The sequence below is a fragment of the Acomys minous genome (genome assembly GCF_964271855.1).
Source record: "Acomys minous genome assembly, chromosome: 7".
Lineage (NCBI taxonomy): Eukaryota > Metazoa > Chordata > Mammalia > Rodentia > Muridae > Acomys > Acomys minous.
The window spans coordinates 49,002,636-49,028,586 of NC_140488.1; the positions used below are offsets into that span (position 1 = coordinate 49,002,636).

Below are 25,951 nucleotides of genomic sequence, written 5' to 3' on the forward strand. Positions count from 1 at the left end.
TATGTAGATATGTACACATATACATATAGGTAGACACATACAGGGATACACATACAAGTATGTATACTTGTATACATGTATGTGTATATCTGTATATACATGTGTATATATATACATATATAGTACACATATGCACATATATATGCTATGAATTTGAAAGAAAAATGTAGTTATATAAGAGGGTTTGGAGGGAGGAAAGGGAAGAAAAAATAATGTAATGTAATTATATTATAATCTTATAAAATAAAAAAATAACAAAAAATCAGAATAGATTTCAAGTTTAAACTATTGTTTGCTTAATGTAATAAACTTCTGAGCTTTGGTTTCTTTATTTGAAGAGAGCTAATGCCTGCACTGCTTACTTTCTAGGTTATAAAGAAAATATATACGAATATTTGTAAGTGAAAAATCAAACCACATGTGTTATTCACAATGTCCCAATAATGATTAAATAATGGCCTTAAAATAGTTTTAAGCAGTTAGCATTTATTTAATGACATTAAACATACTAGAACATACCATCCCTCATGTTTAGCATGCAAACATTTTCAAAATTCAGTAACAGTGCTAAAACATTTTACAAAGATATAATGCACAGCAATCTTTGTGGAGAAAACACTGTAAGACACACATTTGATTTACTTGAGAGACTTGAAATGTATTATGATTATTTACATCCTAAAGGGGCATCCACTTATTTAAACGGTCATATTTGCTGGCAAAACAAAAAACAAAAAAAAACACATTCAGATTTTTGAAATGGAGGTAAATTCTCATTTTGGTTAGTATTTTGCATGTCACATTTCTAAGAAACAAATCACATTTTTTCTAGTAATCAAACATGTCCTAGAAGATATAAGAAAACGGCATTCAATGTGAACCTACAAGGAATGTCAGGAATAAAACGCAGTTATTATGACAATACCAACACATCGAATTTTAAAATTCTCTCCAAACAAATTTTATATTCCCCACTGAATAAAATAATTGATATGCCAAAACTGTATTATATTCAATCCTTATTATGCAGCTGTCCAATAATAATTTACTCCGGAGAATTTTTTTTTTGTAGATAAAGTTCCAGTACTCTACCAGCCTTTCCCTCCAACTGTACAATTTGATGTTAAGTCATACACAAAAAGAAGGAAAACAACCAGTTGTCACACCAAGATGAATGAATTCAGTCTCTATGTTAGGTACATAGAAGCTTGAGGATGAGGAAACCAAGTCCCAGACACAAAACCAGTACTTTTTAAAAACTAACAAAACAAAAAAGTCAGCAAGACTTGAAGGAAAAGATGAAAGAACTACAATTCCCTAAGAACACAGATGTCCCTTTTCAGATGCAGAGAGAGAGTTAGTTCTTCAAAACGTCGTGGCTATTTCATAGGAATCTGGAAACGGGACAGACACCCGTCCCGATCCAGTCACAAGAGGCAGAATCCCAGCAATGGGAATAACTTGCCAGGACAGAGTCAAAGTGACATTCCTGTTTCCCTTGAGCCCGTGTCCGTCGTCAAAGAAGAAATACTTGCTTTTGACATCTTTCAGGTTCAGCTTGGGGTTCTCGCCTCGCAGAAGGATCTTGTCCCAGAGGACCACCTGGTTGACTGCGTTGCTCTTGGTGGAATATTCTGCCGACAGATAAAGGAAGAGCTGCTTGACGTTCCAGTCGAAAGTCTTCTCCAGGTCCGCAGAGATGTGGAACGTGATGAAGCCCAGGTCGCTTCTCTTTCTGGGTCCAGTGAAGTCTTCCACTTTTTTGAGCAGGATCCTGGAGACGTGCAGGCGCACTGGCGCGCTCCTGTCTTTGAAGGCGGTGGTGAGGATGCAGCCCAAGGTGAGCGCCGCCATGACGCTCAGCGTGAAGGCGAACAGCGAGTTCGCCCGCGACAGCAGGGTGTTCATCTTGCCGGATCAATGTGCGGCTCGCTCCACGCGGGCTCCACGGGCGGGCGCTGGCTGGGCAAGGCGTGCTGTGCTGCCGTGTGCCGGCCTTCCCGCTGTCTTCCTCTGGCTCGCGCGGAATGCTGGGCGCGCGCGCACGCGTCCCCGGAGCGCGCACCTCCCGCGATGCCTTCCCGCCGCCGCACACCCGCCCCCGCCCCCCGCAACCCCTCCCCTCCGCCAAGTCGCTGGTTAACCCTACAACCACTGCCTGCTGATCAGTCAAGGCGCTTGGAGCATCTGATAGAAAGCAGCAGTGGGGCTGAATAACACTCCCAGGGAACCTTGAACTGCCTCATCCCACACACCCACAGTCACTGAAGGTCCCATCTACACTCGCCCCCCTCTACACACACACACACACACACACACACACACACACAAAGCCCTGACCCTCTCTCTCCCTCCTCTGCACAGGGCTGCATCATGGCTTCCATACATCCTAGCCCCTCCCCTGGCCTTCTGCAACAGGCTCCTGGTGACTGTCCTCCCCCACACTCCAGCCCATCCTGCCTCTCTGCACTCTATTCTCTACACAGAGACCAGCCAGCACCCCCTCCCCCCACGCCCCCTCCCCCACATACAGCCTGAGCATCAAATGTGGCCCAGACTGTGCCCTGCATCTGCTCTTTCCCCCTCACCTTCTCCCAGCCTGCTTGGTGTCTGCCAGGGTCCAGCCACTGGGCTTGTCCTCTGCTCCTGGATCAACTGGAGCACACAGTGCAAGCACACCAAGACATGGCCTGCCCATGCCTGGCTCCTTGTTTTCGGGACTCAGTTCTAAAGCCCCTGCTTCCAGGAGAGGCCTTCACTGACAACTCTGTAATAATCCCTGCCCCTTGATTTCTCACTCTATTATTTTCTTAATTGTAAATAACTACACAAAATTGCCCTTCCAATTGATTTCTCTTCTTAGCTCCAGTTTACTAATCTTTAAGGACAATTCAGTGAGCCTGTTTAGCCTGTTCTTTTTGCTCTTTCCCAGTGCTTAAACCAGAAACTTGTATATAAATCTGAGTAAATATTACTTAATTGAAGGAAGTATTATTTAACACATCAGAATAGACAAAAGAATCAGATACTTACAGATGAGGATTTATAAAATCACTTGTGTAAGCATCCAAAATATTTGAAAAGCTTGTAGAAAGCCCACGTTGCTTTTCAAACCAAGATGATACTAAAATTAATTGGAGAAATTATTTTTTTTCAGTTTCCAGATGATGTTTCTTTTTTCTTTTTTAATTTAATACATTTTTACATATACATTTATATTAGTACACACACATATAAAACAAACTACATACAGCAAGAAGAATCACAAAACAATTGGGAAGTATATACATGTTACACCCATAGTGTTTTGGTTATTTGTATTTGGCAGCCTTGAGAAAAACATAGTCCCTATTTTGGTGAGTCTAAAATTCTGAATGTAAATCAATATCTATCATATCTCACCATTATCAACTTAAAACATCTATCAAGACCTAAAAACATCTTAACCCCTAAACAACTCAGCTTAATTGTAAAACTAAACTACCTGGTCTTCAACCCCATCAGAGACTTGAGAAGGAATAAAATTAATTACCTGATCAAACAGGAAGTACAGGTTAGCAGCTTCCAAAGTGAAAAAAAAAATTGCAGAGACAGTTTGCTGCCTGAACAGTTACCCAAAACTCTCTATAACGTTGGAGCATCATCTTCAGCCTTCTGGCCCAATATATCTCACAGACATATTTGTGAGGTAGGAACCATTGAGGACTTGTTTACCCTGTCTTGGCAGAGTTTGGTCATCAACTCTGTCTGCATCCCAGCTTGCCCATTTTTAGGCAGGATTCTGTCTGTGGTAGAAATGAGGACCTTTTCCCCAGTGGCTTGTTGCCACAGGCTTGTTTGCCACATTTGAATCCATCTCCATAAGGAGATTCTTTGATGCTCATCATCTTCTTTGAGGTAGGCTGGGTGTTGCCAGGAGTTAACCTGTCTAATTGTCAATGAATCTTTAAAATAATAAAAAAGCATCTTTAAATGCTATATTCTGTTTTTCTCTGAGATTTTTGAAGACCTTATCTATCTATATCATATCTGTTAAACCTAGAATGTATATTCTTGTAATATAAATAGACTAGTAATTGACATGACCATGGTTTGATCAACTAACACTTAACTTGTATAACTTACTTATCTTAAACAGCTTGCAATAGCACTTCTAAAGTATTAGAAGTAAACCTTGTATTCTACTTGAGTTGTATGGGCAAAATACCTCATATTAAAGTATATATATATATATATATATATATATATATATATATATATATATATCGTGTATGAATAATCTTAAATTTGAATTCTATACCAATCTATTGAAATTAAGCTTGTTTTGAATAAATATACAAAATTCTATACCAATAAATTAAAAATAACCTTGTGAGTAACAATTAAGGCATTAAGGTGAAGAGTAGATTCAATAATATACTTTTTGTCCTATAATCCCTATATATTTCTATATTCCCCTTATTCTTTTCAACCCCTATCTCCCAACCTAAGAAAAAAAAGATAAAGGAAAGAGAGAAATCCCTGAATCCAACCTCGTTTTTTATCTGAGTAAGACCAATAGCAACTTACAACCAATTCCCAGTGAAAATAAACATCTATAGGCCAAAAAAGCAATCAAAAAACTAACCAAGCCCCCTTAAGGGAAATGGGGCATTATTCTCTTAAGGTTTCTTCTGGCTGATTTGAGACAAATAATACCTTTGTAGGGGCCCAAATAAAAAATAAAAATTGGAGAAAGTGGTTAAACAATCTAGGAATAGCATTTGTGTCCAGTTTCTAAATATTGAGAAATTCCATGCTTAATAGAAGTCCTGTGTGGGACAGTCTGAAATACTGGGCCAATTGGGATGAGAAGCTTTCTTCAAAGCTGTTCTGTTCTAATGAGGAACAGCAACTGAAGCACTTGGTGCTGGAACATGAAGGATGCAGGATGTTAGCATCTAGCATGCTAGGAGGAATGAATTCCATCAGGTCTGATCCAGCGTCAGTGTCCTGTTTTTTTGTTCTGAAAGCATATAATTGGAAAAAACTATTAAAAACAGAGACATCACATGTCGTGTCCCTAGCTTTGATTTAGTAATAGGGATGGCAAGAAATATCTTCCAGTTTAATAAATTCCTTCTCATAATTTTAATGAAAGTTTCCTTCCTGGAAAATCCAGACCTAAACAGGGACCATCTGAGTACCACTAATTCAGTGTCACCCACGCAGAGATCTTAGAAAACTGGATGCTCTCTATTGAGATAATTACTCAGAGTAGCCAGGTCTTCAATCCATTTGAGATTACAGGGTACTAAGAGTGTGAGTACACTCTTGACTAAGCACTATTTCTTGAGATGGATCTCTTTCCCCACTAGATTATCTCTGGATCTTTAAAAAATAGTCATTATTGTAGATATGGATCTATTTCTTTATTTAGTTCATTTGATTTAGTTTCTCACCTTGATGTCAAAAGAATCAGAAATCTTGAAATTGGGCATTGTTTGCTCTCCAGTTACATTTTGTTTTCAAAAATCTTTGTCCTTTGAGTTTTCAGTACATTTGTTAATAAGTGTGTCATTTTCTTTGTAAAAATGTGTGTGTGTGTGTGTTTGTGTGTGTGTGTGTGTGTGTGTGTGTGTGTGTGTGTGAAGTTGGGAGAAAGATGTGATTATAAGGCCCTGGAAAGAGATAGAGGAGGAGGAAATGAAGGGCAGATTTGATCAAAATGAAATGTATTCATGTATGAAGGGAAAATAGAATGAAAATAATTAAATAGAGAAATAATGACGGTAGGTTAAAGCCAAGTAAATAAAAAGATACTTAACATTGGTATTAGAAAAAAGGTCTGGGATCCCAAGAGGATAACCACACATTCCACAGTATTTGGTAAGGCATTAATTTTACTTCTGCAGAAGCATACAGAGCCATGTCAGATCAAGCAGGCCAGAGAGCACACCCAGTGGGGGGTGGGGATGGGGGGGGTGTCCCCCTGGGCTTTTATTTCTAATGCAAAATGATCCTGTGCCTCATTCTGAGTGGTCAGATCTTGGCCTCACACTCCTACACAGCTGCCTAACTCAAAACAGGGCAACTGATAAGCAAAGTGCAACTTTGGAGAACACCATGCAACCTTGAGCACATATTGAGATTTCAGGAAGTGCTCATCCTGTGAGAATTTAAACTTTGGCCAAGTGGCTTTTTTTCTTTTAACATTTTTTAAAAATGGAGTCTTGTCTTACTTAGCCCTGTAGTTGAAAAGACAGCATATTTGTTTACATTTCCCACCTAATTAATCATTAAAGAAGAAAATTTTAAAATAATCATCAATTAAATATTATTACATTCTGAGAAAATAGCTAGTATGGAAAAGATTGAAGTACTGGCAACCTTGTTAATTCTGAAACTTTTTTATACTGCTAAAGAGGGTGAAAACAATTGGACAAACACTTGGAAAAACTTCTAAGTGTTCTTCCAATGTCAGTTTTGTGTCTACCAAATGATCTGGCTATTGAACTCTTAAATATTATCACAGAGGAAAAAACACCTTTGTGGTCTCAATTAAATTTATTGACATGAAATCTGTATTGACTGGATTGGCCAAACTTTGTTGCTCCGCAGATGGCCTGAAACATTGGAAAGGAAGAAAAGTTTATACTGGCTGGCAAGTTTTAGATATTTCATTCAGACTATAGTCATTTTCCTCCTGTTATCTCTAGGCCTGGAATAAAAGAAAGAAAGCATAGTGGCAGAAAGTATGTTGAGAGATGGAGGAGGGAAGAAAGAAAAGAGAAGGGATGGGGGAGCAAAGACTACTAGGGGAAAAATCAGCTCCCAAGGCATGCCCCATTGATTTACTCCCTTGAAAAGTTTCCATCACTTCCCAATAATACCATCAATTTATGAATCCCTCAGTGTACAGATTCATTTACTAGGCTAGAGGCCTCTTGATTCAATTACCTGCTCATGAATTGAGGAGAAAGCCTTCAATACCTGTGCATGGAGTGTTAGCTCCTTATATAGTCCATAACCTTGACTAAAATGTTGTATTTACTTGGGGACAGTCAGGGAGTTTGTCTGGGAGGCCAAGAACTACAGAACCGAGTTTGTCTTAGAAAATGATAACAAAACAACAAGAGTTTGGTTCTTATAATGTATATATTTGTATAGTTGGACAAGATGAATTGTAATTATTTTTTTGTCATAATGCAAAATTTTTGCACCTGCTAATGACATTTTAAAACAAGTAATAAATTCCTTTTGTCTTCATAAATTCATTACAGACTAGATTTTTAAATCTGAGCTAGGGAAGATTGAATATTATAACGCTAAATGGCCAGAAAGGACTTATACCTAACACTCATCATAGGGATACATGGAAGTCACAGACCATTGTTTAAGCAGTCAGAAATACATAGATAAATGTACTATAAATATGGTAAATACAATTTCCTTCCCCATGTGAGCAATTCATCATTGTTTGATAATGTACGGCATCTCTCTGATGACCCTCCAGGAACACTATAAAACTGGGAGGAAATCACTGCCTTTACAAAATAAATTTTATAACAGATTTTTTCAGACTTAGTTCACTTTGTTTTTATTGTATAAATGCCCTTATGTGGTAGTCACAGCTGGAGCCTGGGTCCTTTGAACAGAGAAACTTTGGTGTGCGTTTTTACAAGATAATCTGTGAATTCCTGATAAGGAGACTTAGTGAAGACAGTCTCTTTCCAGAGATCGGGAGTCAGGTCTTGCATCAAAGGTGGCCTTGGCAATGTTGCCCAGGATGGCAGTGCAGCCCCTGGCTCATGTGTAGCAGTCATCAATACTGGCTATTATCAGTAGCTTCTTGGGCACAGGAGCAGAGATGATGCCAGTGCCTCTGGAGGCAGGGATGAGACACATCAAAACAGAGCCATAGTGGCCTGTCACCTTGCACAGAACAGTATGTGGCTTTCCAATCTTATTCTCACCATGAGAGCCTCTCAAATGACAGAGGCTACCTCCTAGACCACTTTACACTAAGACCAGCATGACCATTTTAGTCCCCAATAGCAGCAAAAGCCTTGAACCTGGTCCCGTGGGCACCCTGAGTCAGATTCTGCACTGGCATGATCTTGAGAACCTCATCCTTTAGGGATGCACCCAGAAAAAAGTCAGTAATCTCGGATTACTGGGCAGGAAGAATGGGTAGATCTCTTCCAAGGACTTAATCTTCATGTACTTAACCAGGCAGCCCAGCTTGGTGACAGGGATCCACTCCTTCTCTTCGGCTTTACCTCCACTAGCCATGAGCTGTGGCCAAGGGCTCCACTCTGACCCAGGCCTGGCTTTTAAGATCACTGCTGATTCTCCAGGGAAGCCACTGCAGCCTCCAAATCCTGGGCCCCTGAGTCTTATGTGTCTTCCCTTTGCACAGGGGTCATCTATCATTTGGTGTTTTCCTGAAGAAGAAGAAGCATGACAGGTAATTGTTTTTAGTTACGTTAAGAAGTCCCATAAAGGGCCGGGCGTGGTGGCGCATGCCTTTAATCCCAGCACTCAAGAGGCAGAGGCAAGTGGATCGCTGTGAGTTCGAGGCCAGCCTGGTCTACACAGTGACTCCAGGACAGCCAAGGCTACACAGAGAAACCCTGTCTCAAAAAAACAAACAAACAAACAAACAAAAAACAACAAAAAAAGAAGTCCCGTAAAGTCTACACAATTTCAACGTAGGGTGGATAAAAACATGGCTACCAGGAAAGAATCCAAACTAAGATAACATCGTGTCAACTACATATTCCAGCATCTATCTAATACAGCCATTGATTTTTATTTAGTGCCAGAAATATACATGTAAATATATTGCAAATTCAAGTAAAACATCATGCCCTTCCATTAAACATATATGAATATTAATACAACATATATAAGATATATTATAAATAATAAATACTATAATATATTAATATATAATATAAGGCATTACATATGTATAAATACACACATACATCATATATACATATATTTCAGATAAAGAGGATCTCTCTGAGATGGGCTTCAAGGGCTGCTACTACTAGTATACACTGCAAGTAGATGGAATTTCACCAGCTCAATCTCTAAATCATGAAATCAAAACAGTTTTTCTACTTTTGAACTTGTATGTTCTTGCAGAAGTTATCTCGCCACATGCTTTCGTTCAGTTCCATGAAATCACAAGAGACAAACATAAGACTCTACTAAAGACTGGGCACTGCTGCCTTTTGGATCTGGAGATTACTTCATCAGCTGCCACTATTGACATCCTTAGAACTCACCTCCTTAAGACACACATGATGATGAGCCAATAAAGAGTCTAAAGAGAAAAAGAACCCAGCAACCACCATGATTCATTCAGTGAATTCTTGCCAGGCATCATGGTAGCTACTAGCCAGTGGTGAACAGTACTGAAACTCTTAGTGACTAAGCCAGGCAAGAACCTTCATGGGTAGGCTCTTGTATTAATGCACCTTCAGAGTATCCTTTTTAAAATTTTCCATGAAAACTCTACAGTGCAAGTTGAGCACACCCCTAGGTATTTCTAGTCATCACGTTTATCTTTTTCAATATGTGCTGATTTGAGCTAGGAATGCATCAAAATGCATCTAGTATTTTTTTCTTTTTAAATTATTAGCTGATCTTCTTATACTCAAGCATGTACTCCTTAACTGAGCATGTTTGAATCAACATTACAATAAGCCTGGTAATTCATACACACACATACACACACACATGTGTATATACACACGCACATGCATGCGCGCACAGACACACACACACACACATATACATACATCCAAAGCATTCAGTAAGGCAAACATACTGTTATTATATGTATCATATCATATATATAATATATGTATACATATTCACCTGAGTAAAACTACCGTGCTTCCTTTACTCGGGGCAAATGTTGCTTTGAAATAATTTTGGTGCTCTCCTGGCCTATTTGACGTAATACATGTTTTGACTGTTTATGTCTTAGCTTTGTTTATTTTGGCTTTGCACTTACCAAGATCTGAAACCCTTACATTTGGTTACAAAACATTCAAGTCCTGAGGAAAAGCGTTCCAGTTAAATGTGTTAATGATAGCCTCAGAGGCACCAAAATGTATTGGCCTCTCATCAAAGAAAGAAAATCGAGCACTTCCCCTGGGTTTAGTTTAACCGAGAGCAAACCCACGATTAAATTTTACACTTCTCTGCCCGTGTCCTCCTCCTGCCTGTAATTTGTGGCAGCTGGCTTGTCTGGAGTCTGTCTGTTGTGTGTATCTGGTCTATCCCTATTGCCTACCTCTCACATGTCATGTCCTTAACAAAGGACTTTGCTCTGTGTTTACCGAAAAGCACAGAAAATATCACGTGGAAAGGGAATGATGGACAGTTTACAGAAATCCTTAACAGAGGTTTACAAGGGGGATTAAGTTATTTACTCCAACTGACTCCAAAGCATTCAGTAAGGCAAACATGCTGCTATAATGCAATATCCACTTGTTGTTTCCAACTTTTAGGGTATATATTTGTTATATAAGGACACTTTTGACAGGTTTTCTGTTTTCATCACTTGATAACTATGATACACACACACACACACACACACACACACACACACACACACACACATTGCTCTCTGGGTCAGGGGCATAGAAGAGTATGTAGTTTAAGATTGCAGCTATGCATCAACTTAGGTTGTAAAAGCTGATTTCATGGAAAATCCAAGATAAGGAGGGTTGGTTGTTGCATTGTTCTCTTAAAGGCAGGTTAAACAAACAGGCCAGATACATAGTAGCCTAAGGCTTTAGTGACCTTAAGGTGTATTATTAACTTGACTGTGAGGTCCATCCAAAGTTCCAGTCTCTTAGAATACAAGATGTATTTTCATAAAATTATAACAGCACATAAAAGGGACATAGAGACTCTCCCCTAGGCCTTTTCCTGTCTACATTCTTCAGCTTTAAATAAATCTTTAAAAAAAAAGCCTTTCCTTGTCTTATCCTCCCATGAATACCCTGTTTGTACAGTGATGGCAGGTTCAGGACACCCTGAAACAGGGCAGCCTACTCCCCCAGGTTTGTGATGGTTCCATATCTCTCTCCCCTAGGAAACATCCCGGCACCAAGGCTGGCAGGAGAACTATGGGAATTGGGTCTGGGATCTCTCTCTCTCCCCATTGCTCAAGGACAGTCAGCCCCCATTGCAGGGCTTTCATAATCTCGGCTGAGTCTAAAACCCTGGGAGAGTGGCCTCTGCTCTTCCAAGCAAGCCTTGGAAATTTCTGTTACAATATTGTAATCAAGGTCGCCAGCAAGACAGCAGGTTTCTATGGCAACTGTGCTGCGCAGGCTAGTCCTGCACATTAGAAATCCTTCCACACAGCTGTCTGCCTTTTGAATTTCACTGAGGGAAAAACACTTCAGTCTTCAGGCTACCACTTGAGAAATCACATTAGTTAGTGCATCTAGGACTGGGCAGCATCCTCCAACTCTGCTCATTATAATAAAGGAAAGAAAGTCCATACTGTCAACCCTTTCGTTTGCATAAACTTTTCAAGGATAAAAATATCTACAAAGCCTTAGGCCCAAATTTTACCCTGCCTACAAGATGTGCAGAGATAAAGACAGAGCAGAGATTGAGAGACTGGCCAACCAATGCCTGCCCCAACCTGAGACCCACCCCATGGGAGATAGTCAACCCCTGACACCATTAAGGACACTCCGCTGTGCTTGCAGACAGGAGCCTAATTGAACCATCCTCTGGGAGGCCCCACCCCCACCCAGCAGCTGATCAAATCAGATGCTAAGACTCATAGCCAGGGATTAGGTGGAGCTCAGGCTGCCCTGTGGAAGAGTGGGAGAGAAGGATAGAAGGACCTGGAGGGGGCAAGAATGCTGCAAGAAGACCAACAGAGCCAACTAACCTAGACCCATGGGACCTTACAGAGAAGGAAGCACCAACCAAAGAGCATGCATGCACTGCACCTAGACCCACAACACGTGTATACATGTCTTCATGTGGGTCCCATAGTAAGGGGAGCTGGGATTGTCTCTGACAAGGACTTTCCTGCCTGCTTTTCTATCATTTCTGCCTGACAGTGCTCTTTTGCTAGGCCACTGTGGTAGAGGTTTCCCTCAGTCTTACTGTGCCTTGATGTGCTGGGGTGGGTTGGTGGTGGGGAGTCTCCCCTCCTCTGAGGAGAAGAGATGCAAAGAGAAAATATAAATTAAAAATAAATAATATAATATGATATGATACAATTGAAAAATATAATATAATTGACCTTGGGAGGGTACTACCAGTACACTGAGATTCAAGGATGCCACCCCTCATAGTAAACAATTGTTATCTATGGCAGAAATCTGTATATATGCTGGTGGTGGTAGTGCAAGTCTCTGAGCACGTAATCCTAGCACTGAGGAGGTTGAGACAGGCAGATCACAATTTGGAGGCCAGCCTGAGATACAGTCTTAAAAAGAAAAAAAGAATCTGTCTGTAATCTTGTGGCCATGAAAGTGGGATGGAGAAATGTCATCCATTTCCATAGACTTGTTCTGCTGCATCATTGACTCCTTTGATGCTCTCCTGGAGTAGTAACTTCACGAGTGGCCATTCCCTGGGTATCGTGATCATTATGGTTCCAAAGGGACTAATTTCCACAGAAATTCAAAGCATAGAGATGAATCAGGAAAGAGATATTGTGTAAAAGGAAATATATTATGTGTACAAGTGCCTGACAAACTAATTCCGAAGTAAAATGCATACCATCTCTTGTGTACTGATTCAGGATGTGGGCATGGGAGTCAGATTAACTTTTTAAAAAAATATTTTTTATTAATTTATTCTTGTTACATCTCAATGGTTATCCCATCCCTTGTATCCTCCCATTCTTCCCTCCCTCCCATTTTCCCCTTATTCCCCTCCCCTATGACTGTTACTGAGGGGGATTACCTCCCCCTGTATATGCTCATAGGGTATCAAGTCTCTTCTTGGTAGCCTGCTATCCTTCCTCTGAGTGCCACCAGGTCTCCCCATCCAGGGGACATGGTCAAATATGAGGCACCAGAGTATGTGTGAAAGTCAGACCCCACTCTCCACTCAACTGTGTAAAATATCCTGTCCATTGGCTAGATCTGGGTAGGGGTTTGAAGTTTACCGCATGTATTGTCCTTGGCTGGTGCCATAGATTAACTTTTAACAGGACAAATTTAAGTATATGTTCTTTAGTTCCCATCTTCCCTAAAAGTTGTGTCATCATTTAAATTGTCACAGTCCATTGTTACTGAAATTATTGAAATTTGAGGCACTGTTGAATGGATGGACAAAGTGTTCCTGGGGAACCTCTCAACAGCTCTCACCTCTTCTTGGGAGAAACACATTCAATTTCACCTCATAACATGTAACTAAAAGGTTCCAAGGCCTCTTTGAAAGAAGGTTGACTGTAAATGCTGTTTCTCCCAATCCCCACTCCCCCTCTGTCTCTCTGTCTCTGTCTGCCCCCTCTCCTGATTTGAGGCTGCCATGAAGTAAGTAGCTTTCCTCAACAATGCCCTTCCGCCATGATGTAATATCTCATAACAGGTCTAAAAGCACTATCTTAGCTTGGCTTGCTTCTCATGGCTCGGTCAGGTCAGCCTGCTTTCTTCTAGAACCCAGGACCACCTGCCCTGGAATGGCCCCACCTACAGTGGGCTGGGCCCTCCCAAATCAATCACTATTTAAGAAAATGCCCCACAAGTTTAATTAAAGCCCTACCTTACAGAGGCATTTTCTCAATTGAGGATCCCTCCTTTCTGATAACTCTAGCTTATGTCAAGTTGACATACGACTATGCAACACAGGATGTGTTGTATTAATGTATTAATTAATGTACAGATTTCATGGCTTTTAAATGATATCTTGAGAAATTACTACAAAGATATACAAAGAAATATAACTTCATCTACAATGGCAAAGATATTAAACTACAGGTTGTAATTAAAAAACCATAATACAGCTAAAATTTTCAAAAGAAATGTGAAATTTGTATTTTCTTCTAATTAAAACACATTACACTATTGGTGTAATGGGTTTTAATATATTTAAAATAATATCATTATTTAGTGTAAAAATTTTAATGTCTGCCTTGATAAAATGCAGTTGGATTTTTATATCATCTTATGCTTAACAGTGTTTTAAAACACTGATTAATTTTTATTACAAGAATACAGGTAGCCAAAAAAAAAAAAATACAGGTAGCCGAGCGTGGTGGCGCACGCCTTTAATACCAGCACTCTGGAGGCAGAGGCAGGTGGATCACCGTGAGTTTGAGGCCAGCCTGGTCTACAAAGCGAGTCTAGGACAGCCAAGGCTACACAGAGAAACCCTGTCTCAAAAAAAAAACCAAAAAAACAAAAATCAAAAATCAACAACAGCAAAAAAGAATACAGGTATTCTTAGCATTTGTGTGCTAAAACTAATATTTTGTGTAAAATCTTGTTAAACATCTTATGTTATTTTATAAATGTAATTACGTGCAAATATGGTCATAATAAAGGTAAGAGCAGATTACAAATAACACACATGGCCAGGATTCCTTTTTTGCTAATATATATCTCCAGCGGTAACTCTAGCAGACTTTAAGCATAAAAACAAACAATATCAAGTCTCCTCTTCATATAGAGGGGGAGGAGGTCTCCCTCAGTCACAGACATAGGGGAGGGGAATAGGGTGGAAGCGAGAGGGAGGGAGGAACAGGAGGATACAAGGGATGGGATAACAATTGAGATGTAATCTGAATAAATTTATTAAATAAAAAAATTAAAAAGAAAAACAAACAATATCATATAATTCATCTCATATATTTTTCTCTTCATGATAATGGAAAGCTTAACCTTTTGTTGAAGACTCTCAGTACTTCCACTGGAAATGGTTCCTTTTCCAAGCAGTGTTCCAGTTCCAGAAAGTTCTGAAAGAAGCTGCAGCTGCCTTGTCTTCTGCCTGGCGGTGTTCACACTGTAGTTCAGAATTCTGTCACGAGGTGGCACCAAAGCACCCCATTAGCAGATGTCTGCAAAGAAGCTTCTACAATGTACAGAAAAACATGACGTCGCCGTTAAAACCAGTTTATAAAGAGAATGATTCCAATTCTTTATAGGACATAAAACGTTATTATATGTATGAGAATCTGTAACACGGAGCCTTGGAAAGTTGGTGGGAGGAATTCTAGGAAACGTGCATACAGTAGGCTAATAGAGGGTGGGGATCTAGTCCCTGGGAGGCCCCCTCCACAGTGTGGACACTTGAGTTTATACTGAGAGAGTAAGAGAGAGAAAAAAAACCAAAAAGACAAAAACAAAAACGAGTGAGGCTTAAGGTCACCAGCAAATGAAATGGCTTTAATATACAAATGAAGTTCTCAGAAAGACCTAGAAACACAGTAAATGAATTGTTTGGTCTCACTTATTACTCTGTGAAAAAAAGATGTTCCTTAAAATAGAAAGAAAATGCTCCTTTAACCCTTTCACAGTCTTCTTTGTAGTCTTATGACCTATAAGGCACGCCCCCACCCCACCCCTCACACCCCCTACCATATCTCAGGTTCCCATGTAAGAGTAAACACGAGGTCCTTGTGTTTCTGAATCGGAAGTACTTCACCTAATAGAATCATTTACAGGGCCACCCATCTCCCCAAAATTTTAAGGGTAATAGAATGCACATCAGGTGAAAATGACAAATGCCCTACTTTGGGAGGAGGAAGAGTACAAGTGCAGAGTGGGAAAATAATAGAGGAGGAGCTACAAAACTATACATAATAATGAATCCCATTACATCATCATCATCATCATCATCATCATCATCGTCATCATCATCATCATCATCATCGTCATCATCGTGAAAAGAGGAGAAAAGTTAAAGTTAAATGGAGGTGGATGAGCCGGGCATGGTGGCGCACGCCTTTAATCCCAGCACTCGGGAGGCAGAGGCGGGCGGATCGCTGTGAGTTTGAGGCCAGCCAAGGCTAACACAGAGAGACCCTGTCTCGAAAAACAAAAACAAAAAAAACAAAAAAAAAAAACAAAAAACAAAAAAAAAGGAGGTGGATGTTGTCTAGGCAAAAGATTATGGAAACAGGAAAGGGACACATGTTTGGAGCTTGGCACCAAAGTATCAGGCTGAGTTTCCTGGATTTGCTAAGACAGTGAAAAATTCACTTTCGTATCTATCAGTGTCTGGACATTTAAAGCTGAGCTTGATTCATGCCTCCCACCCAAACTAAGATAAAAGTGCAACAGGAAGTGTTCAGGGTCCTCTGGCTGGGGGAAGGGAGAAAGATAGCTCCCTTCCAATTCTGCCAGTTACCTGAAGAAGTGACTTGGGTTATGTGAGTCTGAGCTCAGTCAGTGTTGTGGGGTGCACTTGGATCTCACACACCGACTCAAACACCAGGTCAATGCAGATGCCAATAATGTATTGTACTCAAGCTGCTACTGATTGACCAGGGCCACAGAACGCGCTCAGGAGCTGAACTGCAACAAGGACCCAGAGTATCCCAGACTCTAAGCTTGCCAAACACAAACATCTGTGCCAAGTGATTGTTACAGTTTCTCACCAATCAGGATAGGAGCTGGGCCGTGGGCTTAGGAACATAGACTTGTTTGGCCCTGCCAGCGAGATGGAGAAGTTGTCCCAGAGATGTCTGAACTCAGACAACTGTCTCCTTACAACAAAAGCTGTTCAGCTGTTGGGAAGTCCTCAGCTCCCCTAGATCCCAGGACCTTGAGCGTAGTTTGTCCCTATGATTAAATGGAGTCTGAAAACAAAATGGCAGTACTTAGAACAAATTTCTTTCGTTTGTTCCCAATAGGCAGCTGTATAAAAGGGCTGACCAGGTGTTCTCTTACAGCTAACGGACATGTGATGTTATGTAATGTTCAGGACATGGAACAGAACGTTATGGCTTTTTTTAATGTTCTTTATTTATTTATGTTTTGGAGGGCAGGGAAGTGTTTATTTTTAAGACAGAGTCTTTCTCCATATCCCTGTCTGACCTAGGACTTGTTATGGAACCCAAGATGGCTTCAAAATCACAGAAATCTCTCTGCCTCTTCCTCTCTCTGCCTCTGCCTCTGCCTCTGCCGCTCTCTGCCTCCACATGTGCACTACCATGTGTAGCTACATTGATGATTCTTAAATGTTGTTACTCAGAAGCAGCATTTATTTTCTCCCTTTTTATTAAAAATAGTTTTTTTCTCACAAAATATACCTTTATTACAGTTTCTCCTCCCTCTACTCCTCCCAGTATCCCCTTCCCCTCCCCTCCCCACACCTCTCCTCCTATCTGGACCAACTCCTTTTCTGACTTTCATTAGAAAGAACAGCCTTCGAAGAGAGAGCAATAAAACATAGTAAATTAAAATAAGATAAAACAAAAAACATATCAAAGTTGGACAAGGCAAATCAAAATCCAAGAGAAGGCACAAGAGACAGACCCACTTGTTCACACACCCAGAAATCCCATAAAAATACTAAACTGGGAGTTATATCTACAGAGGACCAAGTGCAGGCTGTGCACCTGCTGCTTCAGTTTCTGTGAGTTCATATGAGCTTTGCTTATGTGGATCTAGAGGGCCTTGGTCTCCAGCCCCTCTGGCCCCCACACTCCTTCTGCCTCCCTCCTCTTCTGCGGGTCTGTGAGGTTCCCTGGGCTCTGAGGGCAGGACTTTGATGGAGTCATCCTGTTTAGAGCTGAGTGCTCCAAGGTCGTCCCCCTCTCTTTCTCTCTCTCTCTCTTTCTGTGTATTTTTTCGCTGTGAGTCTCTGTATTTGTTCTCACCAGAGAAGCAGGGTTTTCAAAGCATTACATCTAAGGCAGATACCATATAATAATTTTTGTTTTGTTTTGTTTTGTAAGGAGAACACAGCCATCTTATCTTCATTAACAATGCAGAATATCTTGGAGTTTTAAAGGCAGAATTTCCTTTTGTATGTTTGAGCATCTTGTAAGATCTATTCAACCATAGTCCTCTGAACAAGCAAATCTCACATGAGTAACGTCTTGCTAGGAAGACAGGTGTGACTTTGAACTCAGTTGGAGAGCTGGAGGAGAGATTTCCTGAGAGAACCAAGGTGTAGTACTGGCACAACATCTGCTCTTGAACATCTCCTTATGTTTATATAGTTATAGGAGTATGTTGAACCCATAACACAAGTACAACTGCAGAAGTTCCCAGATAATGAGTTGTCCAGTTATATCACACCATAACTCCAGACATCTGATGCTTCCCTGGGAGACAAAACCCAGATAGTTCCAGGCATTTCTTTGGACACACAGTTGTTCATTCCTTTATTGGCTTATAAATAATTCTTTCTCCTGTTTCTCATCCTTTTCTTCTCTTCTCCTCTTCTTCCTTCTCTCTTTCCCTTCCATCCTTAACACTCTTCCTCTTTCAAATATTCCAAAGAGCTGCTTCTACAGTCCCTGTTTTTACTCTTCATTTAGCCCTGACTCTAACTTCTTATCCTACTGCATTTGGTCTCTCTCCATAGGATTGTAATGAACATTGTCTCCAAAGAAGCCATCTACTTTTTAAATCAGTAAGTTCACCTAATTTATATAAATATAATAGCATACTACTTTTTTATCTTCAATGACACTTCAAGATAGGATGCTTGCATAGTCTGCTTCCTTTTTTCTTTTTAGTCATTCTTCACTCATACAATACATCCCAACCACAGCCCTTCCTGCACCCACTCCTCTCAGTCCCCCCATATCCACTACTCCTCGCTTTCCCTTCAGAAAAGGCCTCCCAAGGATATCAACTGAACATGGCAAAATAAGTTACAAAAGGACTGAGCACAAACCCTCATGTCAAGGCTACATGCTAAGTTATTTGTACAAAATACTCAAATGGGGGAAACTGGCACTCTCACATCCAACCTCAGAAAAGACAGTGTCATTTAGAATGGGAAATATTCTTTTAAGCAGGATTTATTTTATTTTACAGATCTAAGTGTTTGTCTTTAGGTATGTAAGTACACTACATGTGTGCCTGGCACTGAGAGAGGTCAGAGGAGGATATTGGATTCCCTGGATCTGGAGTTACAGACAATTGTGAGCTGCTGTGTAGGTGCTGGGAACCAAACCATGGTCCTCTGCAAGAGCAGCAAGGGCTCTTAACTACTGAACCATATCTCTAATTCCCTAGAACTGGGAGTATCTTGATGCTTACAAAGGCTGTCAAAATAAGGAAAGAGCGTCCAGAAACAACAGGATTTTCCTTTCGTTTCAGTCCATACCAATAGCCATTACTTTACATTGACTTCCTGTTAACTGGAACAAATGAAGAAACTGTTCTTTAGTTGTCTTGTTCTGCAAAGACAGGTTGAAGTCCCTGTTCTAAGTGCCCATTGATGTAGTCTCATTAAGAGTTGCAATGTTAGTAGATGTGCTCATATTAGGATGAGGTCAATATGGTGGGACTTAGGTTTAGTATGTTTTGTGTCCTTATAACATGAAATACCATTGAGACAGAAATATATAGCTAGAACTTCGCGACGGTAGGGGAAGAGATTAGAATGATGTCCCTGCAAAGACGAAAGATCAACAATTCATGAGCACCAACAGTGCCCAGGAAGAAGCAAAGGATTTTTCTCAGAGACTTAAAACGAACTGGGCAGTTAATGCCCGGGTTTCTGACTTTCAATTATTACATCAAGGAGGGATGACATTTCAGTGGTTTTAAGCCACATGTTTGTGGTGGTTTCTTTTTTTCCCCTTCTATTAGCTGTAAGGCTGTAAGCATTATGATAAAATCAGAAGTAGCCATGCTGAAGAGATGTGCTTACTTAGGAACCACAAAGCCCATGCTCAAATTTAAGTTTCATCTATTCACCAAATCTACCCTCACTGTGCCTCAGTTCACTTTTATTTAAAATCAGATGCCAGTAGTCACTCCGTGCTTGCTGCTGTTGTTATGATTAAATAAGAATGTGCATATTTAACACTTCCAAGAGCATCAAGAACTGAGGAAATCATAGTAAGTCCTAATAGCTTTCATTTTTATTCCCAAATTGGCCATTGATGTCATTCTACATCATGTGGATTAATATTAATTGGCATGCATTAGCATTTATATCATGCTGCCCACAGTAATGGTATGAGAATACTTTATAAAAACATCATTAACTTATTATATCACTTTGATTACTAAAGTTATGATTCATTTTGCCTGCTAATATTTCTAAGTAATAATGAAAAGAGTGCTTCTCCAGGAGGAAGAGAATTTAAATTATATTTAACAGTTTTATTTCTTTTATGTATTTTTCACTTTTGTCTACAACAAAAACGTTCTTTGTTTGGGAAATGAAAAAAGAAGAAGACTACGGGGTCCCCAGACCTTCATATAGAAAAGCAAGACAAAGTTAGCAGGGGAATATATTTAAGCTAAGGAAACTAGGAAACAGACGGCCTAGAATTAGTTTATTGTTCTATCTATAGCCCAAAATGTGTACCTTCAGCCAGCGACATTAAGACCCTCAGGGATAAGCGGTTAGTTACATCTCTCAGATAAAACCCTCATTTTTAGCAGTCAGAGTATATCCTCACTTTCCTAGGTTTTACTCAAGTATAGTAAGTGAAATGATTTTCCCAGCATGTTTCTCTCTGAACTCTCCCAAAACAAAGGCTATGTATTTTATTTATTCACTTTATACCCAACTACTCATCTCCCTCCTCTCCTCCCAGTCCCATGCTCCCTCTATCTCTTCTCCCCTACTCCTCAGAAAAGGGGAGCCCCCAACCCTCCACCGTGGCACATCAAATTGCATCAGGACTGAGCATGTCTTCTTCTACCCCACCAGGGAATCATGATCAAAACGCAGGCCACAGAGTCCATGTCAGAGACAATCCCCGCTCCCCTTACGAGGGGACCCACCTGAAAACTATGCTGCCCATTGGGTACTTATGTGTAAGGTATCCAGGTCCACTCACTCCATGCATGATTCTTGGTTGGCGCTTAGGTCTAGGTAAGCCCTTCTGAGCCCAGGGATAACAATACGACAATTCACACACCCAAAGTAGCTAAGTAACAAGGAGGACCCAAAGGATGACACTTAATTCTCACTCAGAAGGGGAATTAGAATAGACAGCAGGAGTAGATGAAGAGAGGGAACAGGGCAGGAGAGGGAGTGGGGAAGGGAGTGAGGATGGGGATCATATGTAGGGAGAACAGTGGTGGGAGACCAGAACTTGGAGAGAGAAGTGAAACCAAGGGCAGGGCATCTCTGGGACAAACTAGAGACCAACGACAGAGTAGGCTCCTGAGAGGATATGAGGATGGCTCTAGCTAAGACTCCTAGTAGTGGGGGTCATGGAGACTAAAGAGGCCACCTTCTAGTCAGACAAGACTCCTAACAGAGGGAGGGGAACACTAATCCACCCGCAAAAACTTTGCTGCAAAATTTACCCTGCCTACAAGACGTGCAGGGGGATAAAGACAGAACTGAGGGAAGGAATGTCTAACCAATGCCTGGCCCAACCAGAGACCCACCCCATGGGAGAGAAACAGCCTCCGAAACTGTTAATGATACATTGCTATGCTTGCAGTCATAGCTGGGTGGCCTCTGAGAGGCTCCACCCAGCAGCAAATCGAAACAGATGCTGAGACTCCCAGCCAAATATTAGGTGGAGCATGGAGCAAGGGGAGCCCTGCGGAAGAGTGTGAGGGGGTGGCGAGTAGAAGGAATGTGAGGGGACAAGAACTCCACAAGAAAACAATGGATATTTAATTGGCATTAGGCCCCTCTGTCTTTCACATAATCTAGCAATGACTTCAGAGTGGAGAGAAAGTGAGAGACGGTGTGAAATTGCCCAGCACTCAAGCTCCATAGTCTCCAATGGGATTCAGCATAAAAGCAGAGTCACAGGCACATTTGGTCCAGAGCCCTGGGAGCATCCGCAGAATATGCCGTTGCTCATTAAAGCATAGAAAACAGGAAAAATGACTGTGTGCATTCTAATAGGTCTAAATAGAATATATGCATGCAGAAAGGCCCATTGTAGTAGCTCTAATAGAAAATACACATGAAAGGAGGTGTGTTTTGGTAGCTCTAATAGAAAATATACATGAAAGGAACCACATTTTATTAGTTCTAATGGAAAATATCTAAGAAGGCACATGCTCAAACCACATGTCAAAATGTTAATGTCCATTTGTTCTCCTTTAGTCCTCCAAATAGATTAAACATACAACAAAATAATCTGTATTTTGTATGATGACAGCAATGACATTTATTAAGAATAAAACCCCCAAATCCTTGTTAATGATCATTACCAGACAGAAGGGAGGTTAGTATAATCACCAAAGACTTAGAATAAGTTTCAGCTCTGTATGTGATGCTTTATATATTAATGTGAGAATTTAAAGGTATTACATTTTTTCAAGTGGCTTATATTTGTAATATTCATACAGAGCAATGTCCATGTGGTTTCAATTTTTAGTTTACAAATGGCACATATTATTTTAGAAATTATGAGAAATGTAGTGAATTTCAGACACATAGTCAGCAAATATACTAATCAACAGTTTGAGAGTATCATGCTTTATCCTCTTGGTATTGTGCTCTCAATGCAAGCAGCCATTGTGGACACTCATTGTATAGAGCTCCCACTTGTCTTGGCTTGCAATCTTTGCCAGATGACATGAAATAAATTATTGAATAATCTCAAGCTTACACTGAACTCTGTCATCCTCTCTGTCCTTCATTATTGAGGTGTGGTGGGGGAGGAAAAACTTTTGTGAGATTAGTCACATCACCCTGGAAAAATACTATTTACAGGGGAGAATGAAGAAGATGCAATTAGGAAATGATGAACTTTTCTTTAAAATTATTAATTTCATAGCTCTTTATGCTTTATCTGAAATACCAACATATAAATAAATCAGTTTAAACGATGAGGTAAAAAGTACAACTTTGGATTTTTTTGGTTTTTTTTTTAACTGTAACCTTGATTTTTCAGTTAATGAAACATTTATTTGTGACTGATTAGCCAACAATTAATGAAAAATAAGGATTTGAAATTTTATTCTACTTATATATTTTTACATAATTTTATTTTATTTTATGTTTATGAGATTTGCTTGCATGTACATGAGCACACCACATGCCTACCTCATGTCTGCAAAGGTCAAAACAGGGTATAGGGTCCTTTGGAACCAAAGTTTCTGATGGCAATGAGACACCGTGTGGGTGCTGGGACCCAAACCTGATGCTCCAGCACCAGCCTTTTACTATGTTTTACTTTTCACTGTTTTTTGCTTGTAAGCAATTCATTGTGGTCCCCTCGCCTTTCACCTTCCTTTATCATTCCCATTCCTACTGACCTGAGTCTTCTTCAAGACCAGCCCGCCTCCTATTTCCATGTCTTTTGTTTCTGTGTTGAGGTCTTAAGCTTGTGTTCCCAGCAGCTTTGTGTTCCTAATTCCAAGCGCCATATCAAGAGGACAGCTTTTTATACTCCTAGTCACTATTTTAGTATTGAGTATTGTTCTGCATAGGTACAGAAGAGCAATGCCTAATAATGGTTCAGCTAGTTTGAAAATAGGTGTCAACAAAATTGTATCTGAGTTGCCAGATACATTCATCACCGCTGCTTCTGTTGGCCGCAGCACTGTTTCCTGTACGTTCAGTCACAAATTCCTTCACCTTGTCACCTTAGGAAGAAATCAGGGGTCAAAAAATGCTGGTGCGGCATACTACATGAACAAACTCTCCTTCTTGCTTGTTTGCAAATGTCATCTGTTTCAAAATGTATGTCTTTTGAGATATATGGATTGTGTCTTAGAAAAAAACAATTTCTTTTATAAGAATCTATCTCAATGAAACAGTGCAAAAATGGGGGGGGGGGTGGCATAAGAGCATTCCCGGCAGAGCAATTTCTAACAGTAGAAAACTAACAAAATGGTATACGTTCACCAATACGTTATTGGTTAAAGATACTACATCTACATCCTGACATATTAGCAAGTGTAAGAAGCAACAAGAACAACTCTCTGCTACAAAGTAGTAACCTCAAGGCTAAATGGAGATGTGAAAAAGGAAGGTGTGGAAAAAAATGTGCTGAGCTCTTGTTGTCCAGCAGAGTAGGTAAACACTAACAACACACGGATTAGATTTAGATGGAATTAAAAGTTTAGGTCTTCAGTCGTGCTCACCGTATTCTAGATATTCAACATTACTAGGTAGCTAGTAACTACTTTCTGGACAAGATAGATACAGAAGACTTTAGTCTCTGTGGAAATGATAATAATACTAACTTATATCTAATACAGCAATTTTCACCCATTGAATGGGAGAAAAGTGGTATTATATTTATGTATGTTTTAAAGTTGGAAGATTAAGGCAATAACCAATCAATGCTACCAGTAATGAGATGGAAGACCTTCTCTGTATGGAAGCCCATCGTGTATAACTCTGTCTTAGTTCATTTCTCTACTGCTGTGACAAAAATATCCTGACAAAAGCAATTTAATGAATAAAGTGTTTATTTGGCTCACGAGCCCAGTTTACAATGTAGGGAAGTCAAAGCAGCAGGAACTTGAAGCAGCTAATCATATTACATCCGTAGCCAAGAGCAGAGAGCAAGGGATTCATACATGTATGCCAGGATTCATCTCCACTTCCCCACTCTTATATAAACCAGGGTTCTTAGCCAAGAGAGGGATGACATCAACACTAGGTGAGGGTTCCAAATAATAATGATTCCCCCCCCCCCGTATGCCTGCAGGCTAACCTTATCTAGACAACAGCTCATTGAGACCCTCAAGTGATTTCAGATTGTGTCAAGGTGACCATTAAAACTATCATACCCCCTTAAAAACATAATGCACATTTAGAGCCTGGCAGTGAAAGGGTGGGTGGGTGAGCTACCAATGCAGCAGTAGTAAGCAATTCTAATACTTTGAGCAAAACACTTGCCACTCAAAGGAAATCAGTTTTTAAGACATGGTTGCTCATACTATCTGGACAAAGATTGTGTGATGCCTAAACTAAACTACAATAAGGGCTCAAAAAGACCAGAAGCTAAGGTAAAGAATCCTTGTCTGAAAAATCAAACAATTTCAATGCCAAATGAATTGACTGACATAGATTTAAAAATATCCAATGTAGAAATAACAACAACTAATAAAGATATTTTTTAAAGGTAATAGACCAACTTAATTTTGTGGACTTGGAAATTCATTGTTTTAAAATTTGAAAACATTGCAAAAGAAGTTAGCATACATACTGCCCTTCCTTTGCTAAAACACTTATCTATTACTAATGAATAGAGCAATTTATAGCAGTTCAGTTAATGACTATAAAATAAATTACAGAATTAGAACATCAGCTACAACAAGTAACCAAGATGGATTTTTGTTTACAGAGGTAGCAATCTAGAGACTTCAAAATAAGGACATCTTATTGGGACTCTAGATGAGAGAAGCATGGGAGAATGGCAAAATAGAAGGATCCAGAGGGTCCTAGAAACCTACAAGAAGAACATTATGATAGGCAGATTTGGGCCCAGGGGTCCCGCTCAAACTAAGGCACCAGCCAAGGACAATACAGGCGGTAAACCTTAAACCCCTACCCAGATCTAGCCAATGGACAGAATACTCTCCACAGTAGAGTGGAGAGTGGGATATGACTTTCTCATGTACTCTGGTGCCTCACATTTGACCATGCCCCCTGGAGGGGGAGACCTTGTGGCACTCAGAGGAAGGACAGCAGGCTACCAAGAAGAGACTTGGTACCCTATGAGCATATACAGGGGGAGGTAATCCCCCTCAGGAACAGTCATAGGGGAGGGGAATAAGGGGAAATGGGAGGGAGGGAAGAATGGGAGGATACAAGGGATGGGATAACCATTGAGATGTAACAAGAATAAATTAATAAAAAAAATTTTTTTAATTATCTTTTGGCTGCTTCCACATGG

The 25,951-nt window shown here is 40.2% G+C and overlaps 1 protein-coding gene across 1 annotated transcript; it reads right to left on the minus strand.

The window, feature by feature from the left end:
* Nucleotides 1-466: 466 nt before the first annotated feature.
* LOC311602356 (signal peptidase complex subunit 3) lies at nt 467-2,085 on the minus strand. Its single transcript, XM_084790306.1, has one exon. The coding sequence runs from the start codon at nt 1,906-1,908 to the stop codon at nt 1,366-1,368; it is 543 nt and encodes a 180-aa protein (XP_084646432.1). The 5' UTR covers nt 1,909-2,085; the 3' UTR covers nt 467-1,365.
* Between the last annotated feature and the right edge of the window lie 23,866 nt (nt 2,086-25,951).

Bases quoted from the DNA above. Each gene is read 5' to 3' on its own strand.
- LOC311602356 (XM_084790306.1), bottom strand. From the start codon at position 1,908: ATGAACACCCTGCTGTCGCGGGCGAACTCGCTGTTCGCCTTCACGCTG.